Raw genomic sequence first — 15,797 nt, 5'->3', positions numbered from 1 at the left:
CAGCAGATTTAATATCTAGGTTAAAATGTAGAGCATTGCAGCAGCCAGCTTGCCAATGATGTGCTTTTATTCTAGGGATGAGATTATTTTTAATTTTTTAAATTTTTTGAGGTGATACCAATATCCGATATTTGGCCTGACTATTGATACATTGAGTATCAATATCTGGCACCGATAGACTGTAGACACCTCCACGATCGCATGAGGAATAAACACTGGATTGACAATATGTGTTCTGCCAAGTTTGTTGAAATGTTGTGCCAGAACTTGATGCTTGGAGTGCATGCACAGGGCTCATACATCACCACTCCTTGCTTGTACATGCTGTCTACACAGCTCTTCTCATAAAGATAAGTCCAGTGCAGGCAACCTGACAGCCCTGCTTTGACTTTGTGTGCATGCAGAAATTATCCAATACTGTCCATGCCACGTGAGTAATCAAAGCAGGTTTGACAGGTTGTATGCACAGGATGCATACAAAGGAGGAAAGATTCATGCTCGTATTTAGACAGTTATAGGCTTCAGGGAGTGTGCAATGTCCTTTGGCACCTTAGGCAGAAAGGCCCCAGGGAATGTGCAATACTCACCTTTACACTTGTAGGCCCCAGGGAATGTGCAAAATATGCTAATTATGGGAAAGGTGCAATATTATCAAATGTTGAATGGTTGTTTTTCTTATGAACTGCATTTATTGATGTGTCCACTGTGTGTTTACTGTATGTTATATGTCTCTATAAGTGGCATGAGATCCCTTGTCCAAAGACAAATTTCTCCCAAGGGAGACAATAAAGGCTAATCTAATCTGATCGTGCAACATTTGCCCTAGTCCTCAGGACCATTAAGAGCACTGATAGCACTGGAGCTTATTGATCCACTGGACAGTTGAGACTTGGCACTGGTGCTGTTATCAAACGAAGTTGTGCTTGTCCTCAGCTTGTGTCGGGTCAGATCAACGTGGGCTCTGTGGACTGTCAACGCTTCCAGACCTTTTGTCAGAGTGAGGGAGTGAGAGCCTACCCTGAACTGCGCCTGTACTCAACGGGCTTCAAGAAGATGCACCAGTTTACGTATGTACCACTACCTATATGACTTTTGCGGTGGAGGAAGACCTGCTACTCTCCATGGAAATGGTATTACATTGCCTGGAATGTTCCAAGGTATGCCATTAAATGTCTTTATCTTGCATTTAGGGTTGTCAAAAGTATAAAAAATCAGATACTAATCAACATCAAAAGTAGATACTCATTTGAGCCGGTATTGATACTAAAGAATTAAACTTTCCTAAATAGCTTTATAGGGGATCTTGAGCTGTATCAGAAGTATAAGACACATAGACCAGTATATGCTCATAGACTACTATGGGACATACCTAGATGACGGAGGGATTGCCCAGATATAAAGCCAAAAATACAATACAAAAGAAAGTATTATAATTTAATGTTGAAAATGACATTCTATTGTCTAAATACTAGAAAGATGGTCTATTTCATAAAGACACTTTTAAAGAAAGCATGTTCTCATCGTGAATCGGAATTTAGTTTTGAGTCTATTCCTTATTATTTATTATTCCTCTTATACTGCATTCCCATCAAACACAAATTGTGCGTCAAAGATGCCTGTGTGTGTCTTTTGGGTCTGTTTTATTCTAACATTGTAGTTTATTTTTTGAGTAGTGTATAACAAATCCATTATATACAATTAAACATTATCATTTTTTTTTAAATAAGCACTTGTGAATCAGCACATGCCAGCAAGTTAAGTTGGCTTTTATCTAAAAGTGGATAATAGCCAATTTAACACACTAGATGGCGCCATTTGATAACCATTGGTTCCATTTCATCCATTCATACCGGCAGAGACGGTGCTTCAAGCACTGAATGATCACTCTTGTGCATGAGCAGGCCGAGAATTAATAACAACAAATTCACCTATGATATTCCGGTGACCCACCTGAGGCTATATAGTCTCGTGACTCTGGAAACACTGTCCCTTTTTTGTTCTCAGGTTTAGGCCGAGTATGTTGTGGCTACTCGTGGATACTGCTTTGTACCACAATTGTTTTCCCACTTTCTTTGGTGGAAGCTTATTGCTCAGAGTCCCGTGACCTGTGATTGGAGTATATCACAGTCGGGGTAACGAGTGCAACTCGCCCCTCAGGGGCTGCATAAGCTGCACAGGGCTCAGCGAAGTGCATCACCTGGAGTGGGTGGTTCCCTGACGCTGGTGAGGTGCACGTTTTTCACAAAGATAGTCTATGGTAAGTAGTTTCTGCATTTTTTTTGTTGGAAGCGATACCCGGTTCGGTGGAGCTGGTTTGTATTTGCTGCCGTTTTCGGTTCAGCTTGACTATGTGTTGATTGTTGTGGCGTTCGGCTAAAACTATCATTGTTATTTTAGAACCGTGTTCGGTTCGTTAGCTCCTTTTCTCGTGCCTTCAGGTGCATGTTCTAATTTTACTTACTCAGCAGTGGTTACTGTTCCTTTGAGTTTGGGAAGATAACATATTTTAATTGTAGCCTACCACCCGTGGCTTTTTTAGCTCGACATATTTTTTTATCCCAGTTTGGTGGATCAAGAGTGGCCTTTTCTGCTTGAACTGATCTACCGTTGGTTTGATGGAGTCCATGTGCTGTAGAGGTTGCATAACCCCGTTGATATCTCCAACATGTTAGTGCCATATGAACCATCTCGCAATTTGAGGACTTCAGGGACCGGCCTCCTGCTGGTGCCCAGAGTCCGGACTAAACATGGGGAATCAGCGTTTCAGTTTTATGCAGCTAAAACTTGGAACAGTCTTCCTGAAGATGTGAGACAGGCCTCTACTTTGACAATATTTAAATCCAGGCTCAAAACGGTTCTGTTTAGCTGTGCATATGACTGAAAGGTTTTTATTCTGCACTCTTCTCCTTTAATGGTAATTTTATGATGACAAAAGAAACATGGACTGATGGACTTTTATTAGACATAGTAAAGTGACAGGAAAGTATTTGAGAAGTGACAGGAAAGTTTTTTGTAAAGTAATGGGAAAGTTCTTAAACTGAGCAAGACCGTGTTTAAAGAGTGCGAGAGAGAGTTTTTAAAGGGTGCAAACGAGTGGGTGGGAGAGTTGCAGATTTGGTTTATGTTTTGATTTGTGTGATTTTAATGTCTTTCTTATTCTGTAAAGCACTTTGAATTACCTTGTGTACGAATTGTGCTATACAAATAAACCTGCCTTGCCTTGCCTTGATGGACATGATTTATGCCCCTTATGTTTAGGTGTGGACCACCTTAGGGAACGTTTGACAGAGAATGCTTGCATGACTTGCAGCATTATTCCGAGATCCCTGCGTTCTGACCCCCTGGCTGCGTTTGGAGAAGCTGGGACCTTGGCGCTCTCTGATATGCAGGACACCCAGTTGCCGGCAAGTGGGAAGGTGATGAGAAAGCCCTCTGCTGTTGGCATTTCCCCTATATCCTCGAAGGTGGATAGCCTTACTTCAGAGCAGAGCTCAGTAGAATGAAAGCTCTCATTGAGTCCATGCAGACTCGGAATAGCGACCAGCGGACTGCTCAGCGGGAGATGGTTTGTTTGCAAGGACAATGCCCTGTCTGTGGCGGTGTCCGATACGCACTTCCACGAAACTGACCCGCATAGTGGGGACGGTTTGGATGTGTGTTCTGACATATCAGAGTTGAGCTCACACAACTCCATCTGCTCTCAGGAAGGTGGAATTGGAATTGGAAACTCTGTGTCTTCCTTTTTGGTTACCCCCCTCTATGGAGTCTATTAAGGAACTACATGCCTGCTGGTCAGATACAAAAGCGTTTTCTAAACCAATGTCTGATGGAAGGCTTCTTGCTGCCATGCAGGATGCGCCTAAGTTTGGTTTGGGGCATATGCCAGCGATTGAACCAGCTGTGGCCTCCCTTATTGTGGCTCCAGATGAGGCTCTGAGACCCAATGCCAGGTGCCCGCGACCTCAGTTCTGGGTTAATAAATTGGAAATTCCCTGTCCCATCTATTGTTGGGGTTAATGACTTCACAAGAGGCTTCTAATGTCGATGTGGCTATGCAAGTCTTGGTCGACATATCTCTTCAAGCATTTGCCTTTTTGTCAAGAGAGCTTGGCCGTGGTCGTAGGTGAAGCTCACAGGCTGGCAGTCGCTTGTTTCACCCTGGAGGAGGTCTAGTACTGGTCTACCAACACCCCAGATGTGTGGGTGTTGAAAGGAGGTAAGATTCATGCTCTGCGACATCTTAATCTGTTTTTAAAAGTCATGCTGTTTCACATACTATGCACCTCAGAGGTGCTTCAAGCACTTTCCCCAGGCAAATGGTTCACGACTATAGATCTGAAGGATGCTTATTTTCATGTACCGATCGCACACAATTATTGGAAGTTTCTTCGCTTTGCTTTTCCGGGGAAGCATTTTCAGTTCAGGGTCCTCCCATTTCGGCTATCCCTATCACACAGGGTGTTCACTTGAGTGGTGGCAGCGACCTCGTCTCCCCTGCAGGCGTGAGGTTTGATGATTCTACCTTAGCTCAACGACTGGGTGATTTGTGCACCCAGCCGTAGCCAGGCCATTCGCGACACAGAGGTTGTACTCGGATCATGTGAGCCGTTTTGGTCTGTGTGTGAATATGTGTCAAGAAAACTATTCTCGACATGCTGTTTACCCAAAAAGACTCAGGACATGTGTTAGACTTGTCTTCTGCTCTGATCAGAGGGGAGGGAGCACACGGACAGCTCCTCGTGCCTTCTCTGATGCCCCCTTCTCACAGCAGCCTTTTATTAACATCTTGACTCAACTCAGCAGTTTTCCCATCATGCTTATCAGGAGAACAACACTATTTCCTTCCCACACAGACATGACTTTTGTTATCTTTCAGTTTAAGTCACACAGCCTTTCACCCGCACCCTCATTTCCTGTTTCCCAGTTCAGTTACTTTCCAATTTAGTTATACATTTCAATTACATAGGCTTGTAGTTTCCATCACACCCTGTTAGTCACAAGCATACAATATAAGCATACAGTTCATTAATGATAAAAATATAAGCATAATTTTATTCACAATATGAACAAGAGCAATCTGGTCCCGATGCAGGACACTGTTTTTTTGGGTGATGGCCTTAAACACTCAGCATGGTTGCTTGCCCTTTGCCCACGAGGGTTAACAACATCATGGGGATGCTGGGTGCCTTCCGAGCGGTAGAGGACCTGCCGTTTCTACGATATCTCCAGGTTCTGGGCATGTTGGTAGCAGCCTCCAGTGTAGTTCTGTTGGGGCTACTTTCATTATGGCAGATGCAGATGTGGCTGAACAGCTTACAGCTGGACTAAACTCTGTTTGCACACAGACGCAAGAGGCTGCGTGTGTATCCCCAGTGTCTGCACTCCCTGTCTCAGTGGAGAGACAGACGTTGGATCCTACGGGGTGTCCCATTGGGGCACACGGAGGGAAGTTGTGTATATGATGATAATAATATTTTTTTTTATAATACACTCTTCATTAAACAAAATCCCAGAGTGCTACAATAAAAGAACATTAAAATGCTAATATGGATGCATCCTCCCCGGGTTGGGGTGCAACATGGCATGGTCAGGTGATACAAGTGGCATGGACCTCGAGTCTAATCGGGGAACACATAAATGTGCTGGAGTTAATGTGTACTTGGTACTGCAACATTTTCTGCCAAAATTGCTAGGCAGGCATGTGCTTGTACGTTCGGACAACAGGTCAATGGTTTACCATATAAATGACATAGGAGTGACCAGATCGGTGAATCTCACACAGAGAACATGGCAGCTTCTCATGTGGGCGTTGGTCCCTTTTGCCAGCCTGAGGGCAGCCTATCTTCCGGGGATGCGGTATCTGGTGGCAGATTTCCTCTCTCGCTAGACTGACTTGCCGGGAGAATGGAAGTTTCACCCAGAGGCAGTCTGCACCATTTGGAAGGTCTTCAGCAGGGCCAAAGTGGATCTGTTTGCTTCGCGGGAAGCGACCCATTGCCCTCTCTGGTTCTCTCTGAGGGACAACACCAGCCTGCTGGGTCAGGATGCACTGGCTCAGGACTGGCCTATTCTCTATGCCTTTCCTCATTTTCCTCTGATTATCAAACACTCTTGAGAGTTCTGTAGGAGGGACACAAGCTTGTGCTGGGTGCTCCATTCTGGCCTGCGAGGATCTGGTTCCCGCTTCTGCACAGTCTCTGTTGCAGCTCTCCAATGCGCCTTCCCGCCAGGATGGACCTCTTGTTCCAGTCGGGGGAACAGATATTGCATTCCCATTCCAACTGCCTCCAGCTCTGGGTGTGGCCCCTGCAGGGCCCGGTGTTGCATTTTCAGAGTATGTTAGAGGGAATAGGACATACGATCTGTCGATCTGTCGATGCTTGGGCACTGTCGACATGGCGGCTGTACACAAATAGGTGGAAGCAATTTGAGGAATGATGCAGGAGACGTGGACAAGATGCGGTGCGCTGTTCAGTCTCTGCTATCTTGGAGTTTTTACAGGAACTTTTGGATCGTGGTCTGTCACCTTCGACATTAAAGGTATATGTGGATGCGGGCTCATCCATTTGAGCCTATTGCCCAGGTAGACATTAAGTGGCTGTCGTTTAAGACTGCAATTCTCCTCACCATGACTACGGGTAAGCATTTGGGTGAACTGCAGGCTCTGTCTGTCAATGAGTCCTGCTGTAGATGGCATGCTGATTGCTCAGGTGTAACCCTCTGGCCTAATGTCTCTTTCCTCCCTAAGGTGCTGTCTTCTGCAGGAAATGCCCAACTGCTCCAGTTGGCAAGATTTGGCACGGAATCTACCACAGAACCTTAATGCCCTGACGGCTCATTGGAGGCTTACATAGGTTATGGCAGGTATGCAACAGTCTGAAAGTCTGCCTGTGTATTATGCCAGTTCACGTAAGGGTCGGGCTCTTTCTACACAGCTCCTGTCTTGGTGGGTTGTAGAGACCAGTAAACATGCTTATGCCTCGCAGGGGCGGCTGATGCCCGAAGGTGTTAGATGCCATTCAACCAGGGGCCTTTCTACCTCCTGGGCTGCTATGCATGGATTTCCCCTGAATGTGATCTGTGCTGCGGCCTCTTGGACCTCACCCTCCACATTTGCCAGATTTTACTGGGTGAATGTAGCAGTCCCCCCATCCTCCGGATGGAGTGTTATGCGAGCATCATGCTTCATTCTGAGGTAGGTTTTGCTTGACGTGGTCTGTGGATTCCTCATGACCATGACTCTCTGTCCCTCGGAATCCTCGTGACAAATTTAAGGGGCTGTGACTATATAGTCACGTGACCTTTCGAAGGTCATAGGTGAATTTGTTGTTATTAAGTCTCGACCTGTGCATGCGCAAGAGTGATCATTCAGTGCTTGAGTACTGCTTCTGGCCATCATCCGGGATTCAGAGAACCGTAGTTACATGTGTAACTTTCGTTCTACATATACAGCTTAGTACAAGTACATTAAAAAGTAATATTTATATATTATATGGCAACAGCATGCATAAAATGCTGTTTTGTGGATGTAGTCCAAGCCCGCCATTTTTCAAAATGAAAACAAGACATGGTGGGTATCACACAGCTGCAGTTGATGTTTTTGGAGCGTACAGAGCATATAGAGCAAGACCAAATTCCCACACTCAATCGTCCTTGATGTGTGAATGAAGTGAGTGACTCAAAAAATTCAACCATCTAACTAGAGGAGCTTTTTTTTTTTGCTTCACGTTTGGTGGGAACGCACCATTAGAAATTGAGTTTGAAATTTAATGTTGTTAGAAGTCTACTTGCATTAATTCAAATACAATACCCAAATGTCTTTATTTCTCATAAAAAGTTTGAAAAATAACCATTCTTACCGGGAGCAAGTCCTCTCCACAAATCTGACTTGATGCATGGCCTAGTGGTATCACCTAATGTTTCCATGGAGATTTAACAATTGAATGCCATACATTGGAAGATTCCAGATAATAACCTGTTCATGGAGATGAGCAGGTTGTGGACCCTCTTCAGAGTGTTTCTTTAAAATGCATTTGTACAACCTGCCTTTGGTGAAGATGGGTACATCACTTGCCTATTGATAGTTTGCAGTGACACGCTGAGGATGTTCTACATGTATCTCTATGGTGGAATGTTCAGTAGTTACCATGGTGACACAATGCACATATTGGCAAACACTGTCACTTTAAGATCATTTAAAAACTCAAGATAAAATACAAAATTGATTTAAACTATATATTTTCAGGAACCTGTGATCAATATGAGTGTTTATGGTTGGCTAATGTTAGCTAACTTTTGACTGTAATTATATGTGTGAGAGGCTTGTTTAAAAGTACAAATAGTCTCACCGGTTGTAGATCCGCCTAAGCCATCTTTTTCTGGCCAGATTGTGTTAAAACAAAGCTCAGCTTAAAACAAAGTCTAACTTGAGTCACAGAGCTTCAGACACAGCAGTGTCTACTGTTGGCATCATACCCCCAGGGAGTGCTGATGACATAAGCTGCAAAGTATCAATAGTTAAGACAGATAATAATTTGTGCAATGTGTGTAAAAGGGTTTGTGAGAGTGTAGAACTAGTTTGTCGCAAGTAATCATTTAAACTATCAACCTTCTCCAGAATCAGGTATCTCATCTTAAAGAGGGGGTATTTTACTTCTATGGGTTATTAACCGCTAACATATTACATATTTAGATCATCATGTTACCTTTTATTGGTTTGAAACTTCTATATTTGCTGAAAACAATTCCCTTTGCTCCCCATCACTCCCTCTTCAGAGCACTATCGCAACACAATCAGAGTGCGTCCCCCTAATTAAACTAATGCACATCACATCAGGTTTGTCAAGCTTGTGTGTACATTTCTGTATCATGCTTTTATATTTATACAAAAGCATGCAAAAAGCACACAATCTTACAGCTAACACTAGAAGGGGGTCGAAAAGGGCCCGGGAGAAATCTCTAAAATACTCAAACATGCATGGATGACATAAAACCTCTTCAGGCATGTTTTTGATGAGGGGACATTATAGTATGTATAGTTATAGTATGGTAGAAACCTAAAAAAAAAAACCAAAACATCAAAAACAAAAATTGCATAATAACTTTGAAGTAAACCAGAACCACTTGCAGTCTTGGATGAGCAGTTGTGCTGCCATCATGTGCCATCTGAGGATAATGCTTTTACATGATTCCACTGCACCACTGGTTAAATCCCTCTCATCTCAAACCCTGTACTCTTTTGGTTTCATTTGGTTAATTCTTAGTACAAATATTGACATTTTTCAAAACAATGTTTACTACTTCACTGTATGTGATTTCTTGTGTTTCAGAACTTATAATGGCTGGCACAGAGATTCCCAGTCCCTGCGCTCCTGGGTTCTCAGGTTAAGACTATCTTCTGACCCTGTGTCTGCATTCTGACCCCTGCATCTGTATTTTAACCCTGTGTTTCTATTCTGGCCCCTTTATTCTGACCCTGTGTCTGTTTTCTCACCCTGCACCTGTATTCTGTCCCTGTTTCTAACCCTATCTGTATTCTGAGCAGTTCATTGCCTCGTGCATCAGTGGACCTGACTCCAGACTCATTCAGGACCCTGGTGCTTCAGGGAGACCAGCACTGGGTCCTAGATTTCTTTGCCCCGTGGTGTGGGCCCTGCCAGCACTTCGCCCCAGAGTTTGAAGTTCTTGCTCGAGTATGTACCTTGCACCTGCACGCACACACGCACACACATATGCACATATATCCTGTTTTTGTATTGAACCTTGTCTTTTGTTTCTACAGAGCCTTAAAGGGAAGGTCCGGGCAGGCAAAGTGGACTGTCAGGCACACTACCAGCTCTGCCAGACAGCAGGGATCAGTGCATATCCCACTGTCCGCTTCTACCCTCACCAAGGCATGCACAGGGTGAGTGTGTGTAAATAAATGGACATAGCTAACCTGCATTCCAAACAGGAAGTGAGCATGGGCTTTATCAACTCTGGCCCCAGTTCATTTTCTATTGTTATTCTGGCCTTAAAATGTTTGTATTAACCCACTCTACCTGATCATGGCATTTTTTATTTGGCTATTTTGTCAGTAAATCAAGATATGAACATTAATAACAGAAAAATCAGGTGCCTTCTTTCCCCAAGGTCGCTCCTCTTAGCAAAAGGTTGGATTGATAGCGATGCTAAACGCCTGTCCCCTGCCAAAACAGTGGTGCGGGCTGGAAGGCGCGTTACCTTCATCAGCCTCTCACCAAATTCACTCTTTGGTTGCTATGATACTTGTCATTGGAATTACAAATATTAAACTTGACTCCATATTCATCTTTATAACTGCTAGCCTTAATGAGCTTCATTTGGCTGGAGCCGAATGCTATGGGTGATGTCATACTAGTAGTGTGCAGTGCCTTTAATGGGTCACCACTTTTTATGCAAACTACATTTCAAGTCATTGTATTTATTTGTAATGACATATTAAATGCATATACTGAGCTATTTTCAAGTCAAATTAGAGAAGGCCAGACATGTATACTTTATTTATATTTATATACCCTGGACTGTATTTGACACCCTGTTTGTACAAACAGTACTACACAGTGGGCTATTTGTTTCTTCACAGGTTTGTCCTACTCCTGCACCTTATTTATGCAGTAAAAGCGTGAAGCTAAAAGCAAGTTATTTTAGTCACTTGTGGTGAAAGTTGGCGCTGCTGTTGTCATCTTCTGCTGCACTTAGGGACTCATTAGAAATCTCCTCACATGTCCGATTCCTCCATGGTTTATCATGAGGTTTATTCAGCGCTATTTGATCCTGCTGTGGTCCTCAGTATGCATGCTCAAGCCTCTAAAACAAACAGCAGTATTCTCTGTTTTTAGAGAGTGTGGTGTGGCATGGCCGCCATGGCAGAGGGCAACACAAGTTAATGAGACATGGACAACTGCAATTGATGCAGTCTGCTCAGTGACCAGTAGGGTGTACTAAAGGACACTGTGACTTCAACCATGCTTTTAAACAGGCAGAAGTGAACGGAAAACTGGATTATTTGGATATATTTCAAAATCAGCAATTATTTTAGATTTTATTGGGCAAGCACTGCCTGCTTTGATTGCGCTAACCGCATGCCACTGTATCACACTCTCTCAGTCCACTTGTTTTGTACAGTCTATTGGGGACACACTGCTTTGGGTCGGGTCATGATGTTACTGAGTTGGGGATTATGAGCAAGTTTGCTGTGAGTGAGTTTGATGTGGCCGAGTCTGTGGTCACTGCGCAGTGTGTAAAATGGAGCCTTTAGGAGTGCAATACAATAGGTGCAATGTGTTCAGGCTCAACTGTTAAAGCCCGTGGAGGTTCTGGAGGTACATTTCCCACGGTTTCCCCATAGACTTTTTGAAAAAAAGAGTTTAATGTGGGACTAAACTCTGCCCACAACCACATATCAAATAGAGCTGCTAAACTGGGCAGTACCTTGAGGACTAAAGAAAAGAGTGCACATATGACAAATAGTGTGATTGGTCATTGACATTTCAAACTCCGCCCCTGCGACCAGGTGTTTATAATCAGAAATCCGGGCAGTCCTTTGTGATGTCAGTCCTAGTGGACATCGCAGTGGCCACTAAAGGCAGCAAACACATTTGTTTTTGACCAGAAAGCTGCAAATTTACCTAGTTTGCCATCAAGTTGCCAAAAATTACTAGGAATAGTAGATAATGCTGTTAAAACACCTTATACATAGTTTCGCAAGGGAAAAAAGTGGATTTAGTGTTTCTTTCCATTTCAAAAACATGACAAAGGCTAATCAGCTATGTGATGACTAATGTCCACAATGTGGTTGTTTTCAGTCCAAATAAAACATATTTGAAATAAATTATAGTTCTTGTGGTCATTAATTGCCACAGAGCTTAGTGACCCTACAAAGCCTTCAGACTTTTAATAGTAATTGCTATGTGAAAAATTAATGGGATATTTGCTTCTGGTTGGTCACTGTTGAGCTGATATATAAATTCTTGCTCTGTCTATGATTCTGAAAGTACTTTTGTTGTCTTAGAGTGCATATGGAGGGGAATACATAAACAGCCGAGAAGCCAGTGTGATTGCTGACATCATCAGAATGAGACTGGAGAAGCTAACACCACGCTTTAACAGCCAAACCAAGGTAACAAAGTCTGTTAAAGAACACGTATTCTGCATTCCTGTGACTTTAGTTGACCGAGAATTTCTTTCCTAAAGCAGAAAAAAGACATGTCCAGTCAATCAATTAGTTGACTGACAGGGGGCGTGTCAGAAGCTCTCAAAACTATTTACTACCTCTATGATCTAACCAGTTAACTTCACTTAAAATACTACAACTGCATGTGAGCAAACAACTTTTTATACATAAAAATACACCAAGACACTATCAACAGATTAAGCGATAAAACAACTAATGGACTACAACCCTAAGTACTTCACATTTTTTTACTTAAAATATAGTTTAAATTCAGAAAATATACTTCTGGATTTTTTTCTATGACTCAACCACACAGGCAAAATGTGAACTGATCATTCTTTTTAGGCTTAGAAAATGAGTCTGGTTTAATGGATGAATGAAACCTTCACTTCTTGTTGATGTGCAGGACGAGCTCTGATGCGTGCGAAGGGGGGCAGCAGTCATGCATGCAACCCCCAGGATGTCACTGGTCATTGGGTGAACAGTTGGTGAACACTCCCTGAAGCTGCTGGATGGATGGACACTATGCAGAGCCATATTTACTCTGTGATGTAAGACACTGGAGCTCTGAAGAGTCATTTTACTGATTGTGTGGAAACTGTTGGGACTTTCCAAATAAAGGTTTTTACTTTTTAAGTCTGGCTTGGTCTTTATGACTCTGCATGTTTAGTTTAAGGAATTGTATAGCAAAAGATGAAGTTAAATCTGTCAACTGGAGAAATCGCTGTAGGAGTGAAGACATTTCGCTGCTCATCCAAGCTGCTTCTTCAGTTCTGGTTAGATTGCTGGTGGCCACTGCCTTATATTTATCTGAGGGGGAATGGAGAGGACCGGCAACTCCAGGTAGAAGGCTTTAGGAAGCCCACTTACACTGACCAATACCTGCTGTTTGATTCACACCATCCACTGCAGCACAAACTCGGAGAGATAGATATAACAGAACTGAATAAGCAGCTTGGATGAGCAGCGAAACGTCTTCACTCCTACAACGATTTGTCCAGTTGACAGATTTTATTTATTTATTATTTCAGAGCAAAGTTGAAACTTCTAAGATATGTTCATATGTTTGGGCGAATACAGCATTTTCAAAACAATAAAAGGTAACATGGTCTAAATATGTTGTGTTAGCAGTTAATACCCCATAGAAGTCAAATATGCCCTCTTTAAGCAATTAGTAACTTTTATTTGAGGAATTTGAACTATGTTAAATTTAACAATTTAACTATGTTATAATTGTTTTAGCCACTCAAAGTTGTATTTGAGTGTTGCGTTTTAGATCAGTACTTAAAAATCAAGTGGTCAAAATATAAATCATAGGTGGTGTCTTAGTTTGACTATCACAGACTATAGTGTAATATGTTGTCTTTAAGTAATATTTAAGTGTCTGTAGACTTGTGTAAGTTCACTGAAAGTAACCTGTGATTTAATCCTTTGTTTTTTGCTTTTCACTTTAAAATATTTATATTTTTATAACTTGTATCTTTGTGCTATATTTGAGATTTTGTTTGCCAAATTATATCAGAAATCAATCATAAACCAGATGCTCGCTCCATCCAAATGGCCATTATTGGCCAGTAGGTTGGGTACATTTTTGGCAAATATTTTTTAAAATCATAACCGATGCCCCTCCCCATCTCACCCCGAGTAATAGTTCTCAGTAAGTACACTTTGGCTGCTCTATCCCTTCTGTGCTGGAGTACATCTGGGGCCAGTGGTGTCCAGGGACCGGGCCCTTGGTCAGAGGAGGACTACAGACCCATTGAGCACTATTGGAAATGCGCCAGAACAAACCACACCTGTCTACAGCAGCACAGCCTCTAGAGCCCCAGCATAATGAATACTCTGTACCTGTGCTGCGGCCCACTAGTGGTCAGGAGCAGTAGTGCACATGCTTTGGCCAGGACATAGGTTTGTTTTTGTAAAGCATGACAGCGGAGTGAATAACTGCTCTCTCTGTGAGAAACAGCCCTTACCTTGTGTCTGCCCCGACTGCACCCACTGAGACCGCCTTGACCCTGCAGCCCAACTCCCACAGCCGACCCAAAGAGCCGGCCAAGATTGGCTCAGGGAGAAGGACTGGATATTTTTAGCAGATAAAAAATGTTCTGCACACCTTCACACTGAACATTCCTCATCAGGCCCAAGTCAAGGACAACATCCTGGTGAGAGAGCAATAAAAATCACATCAAGTCGTAAACAAGAATTGACATGACCAGTAACCAGTATCGCAAATTAGAACTCGATGAGCTCTAATTTTGAGCAAAAACCCAATAAAAAATAGTTGAGAGACGACTCAGTACCACCATCTCATTAAGCAGTTGACCATATTGGATCAAACCCAGGAATGACATGGGCACAGAACTTTGTACTTGAGACATTTCAAACAAATTTTTATTGCGGTCACTTCAAAAGACTAGACCTATGTACAATTATATATGATCAATTACATTTTGAATATGAGTTTGGGTGTGGTTGTGGTGAATTTGCAATTAAGTGATGTGATATGCTTATTAAGCCGATATCTAAGAAAATAACTCTCTAGTACCTTCTTAAAATTTTACTTTAACAAATTCATAAAAGAAAATCTGAAAAAATGTACAGTGGGCTAATTTTCAGTGTCATCTCAGGAATAAAAAAGCATTTTGGCAATGAGAGGCCATTTGTTTGCGTGTGTGTGTGGGGGGGTGTATGTATGTATATATATATATATATATATATATATATATATATATATATATATATATATATATATATATATATATACATACATACACATACATACCCTAAACCCAACAGGAAATCAGCCATATTGGGCAGAACGTGTTTTGCTAAATCGTACCCCTCATACTTTGAATATCTCCACCTTGGTTATTTTGTCCAATTTCAAGCCTTTTAAAATAAAATCCAAGACCCATGTGCAATTAAAAATTATTGTTTAGATTTTTTACAAATTCTAAAATGTGGGTGTGGTACATATTTCTCACAGGTGACTTGACATGACTTGAGTCAATGAGGTCTTACCTCTATTTGCAATCATGCTACCATGCCAACATCCAACATTTACCACATTTGTTTCTGTTAACTGGGATGAAAGACATTAGACATTAGACCTTTTGCTAATTTGAATGGCAAAAAGCTTGCCTTGGTACTTGACTCTTGAATCACTTTTTCCGGTGAAAAAAATGTTACTAAGTCTGTAAATTGGCTGTCAACCTCTGAGCCGTAGCCTCCTGTTCCTGCGTTGACTGCTTGCTAGCGTAGTTGGCATGCTTTGTAGCAAAGTGACGGCTGATATTGTACTCTTTGAAAACCATGACAGTATCTTGGCATATTTGGAATACAGCCTTTGATCGGACTTCATTGAAAAAATATTTTGTTGTCCACTCCGTATTAAACACTCAGTGCTCACTATCCACTTCTCTTTTTTTTTGATAAGCTCATTTTTGCAGAAGGGCTGATAAGAGAATAAGAGAGTAATATGCAAACAAGGTTGATGTAGCTGAAGTGCGCCATCTCTTGAGGAAACATTAGCATTACAGGGGAAGATGAATTAAACAAGGTTTACTCGTACCTATTTTAATATAATTTGGTCACGTTCGGTGGG

The 15,797-nt window shown here is 42.2% G+C and overlaps 1 protein-coding gene across 1 annotated transcript in view; it reads left to right on the top strand.

The window, feature by feature from the left end:
* dnajc10 (DnaJ (Hsp40) homolog, subfamily C, member 10) overlaps positions 1 to 12,829 on the top strand; it is a 59,414-nt gene extending 46,585 nt beyond the window's left edge. The window contains 6 exon segments of the mRNA XM_033987237.2: positions 934 to 1,067; positions 9,330 to 9,383; positions 9,545 to 9,692; positions 9,782 to 9,904; positions 12,032 to 12,139; positions 12,600 to 12,829. Of these exon segments, the coding sequence (XP_033843128.1) occupies positions 934 to 1,067; positions 9,330 to 9,383; positions 9,545 to 9,692; positions 9,782 to 9,904; positions 12,032 to 12,139; positions 12,600 to 12,611 (579 nt within the window). The 3' untranslated portion in view covers positions 12,612 to 12,829.
* Positions 12,830 to 15,797: the final 2,968 nt, after the last annotated feature.

This window comes from Periophthalmus magnuspinnatus, chromosome 21 (genome assembly GCF_009829125.3).
Source record: "Periophthalmus magnuspinnatus isolate fPerMag1 chromosome 21, fPerMag1.2.pri, whole genome shotgun sequence".
Classification (NCBI taxonomy): domain Eukaryota; kingdom Metazoa; phylum Chordata; class Actinopteri; order Gobiiformes; family Gobiidae; genus Periophthalmus; species Periophthalmus magnuspinnatus.
This window is presented reverse-complemented; position numbering and strand designations above follow the sequence as displayed.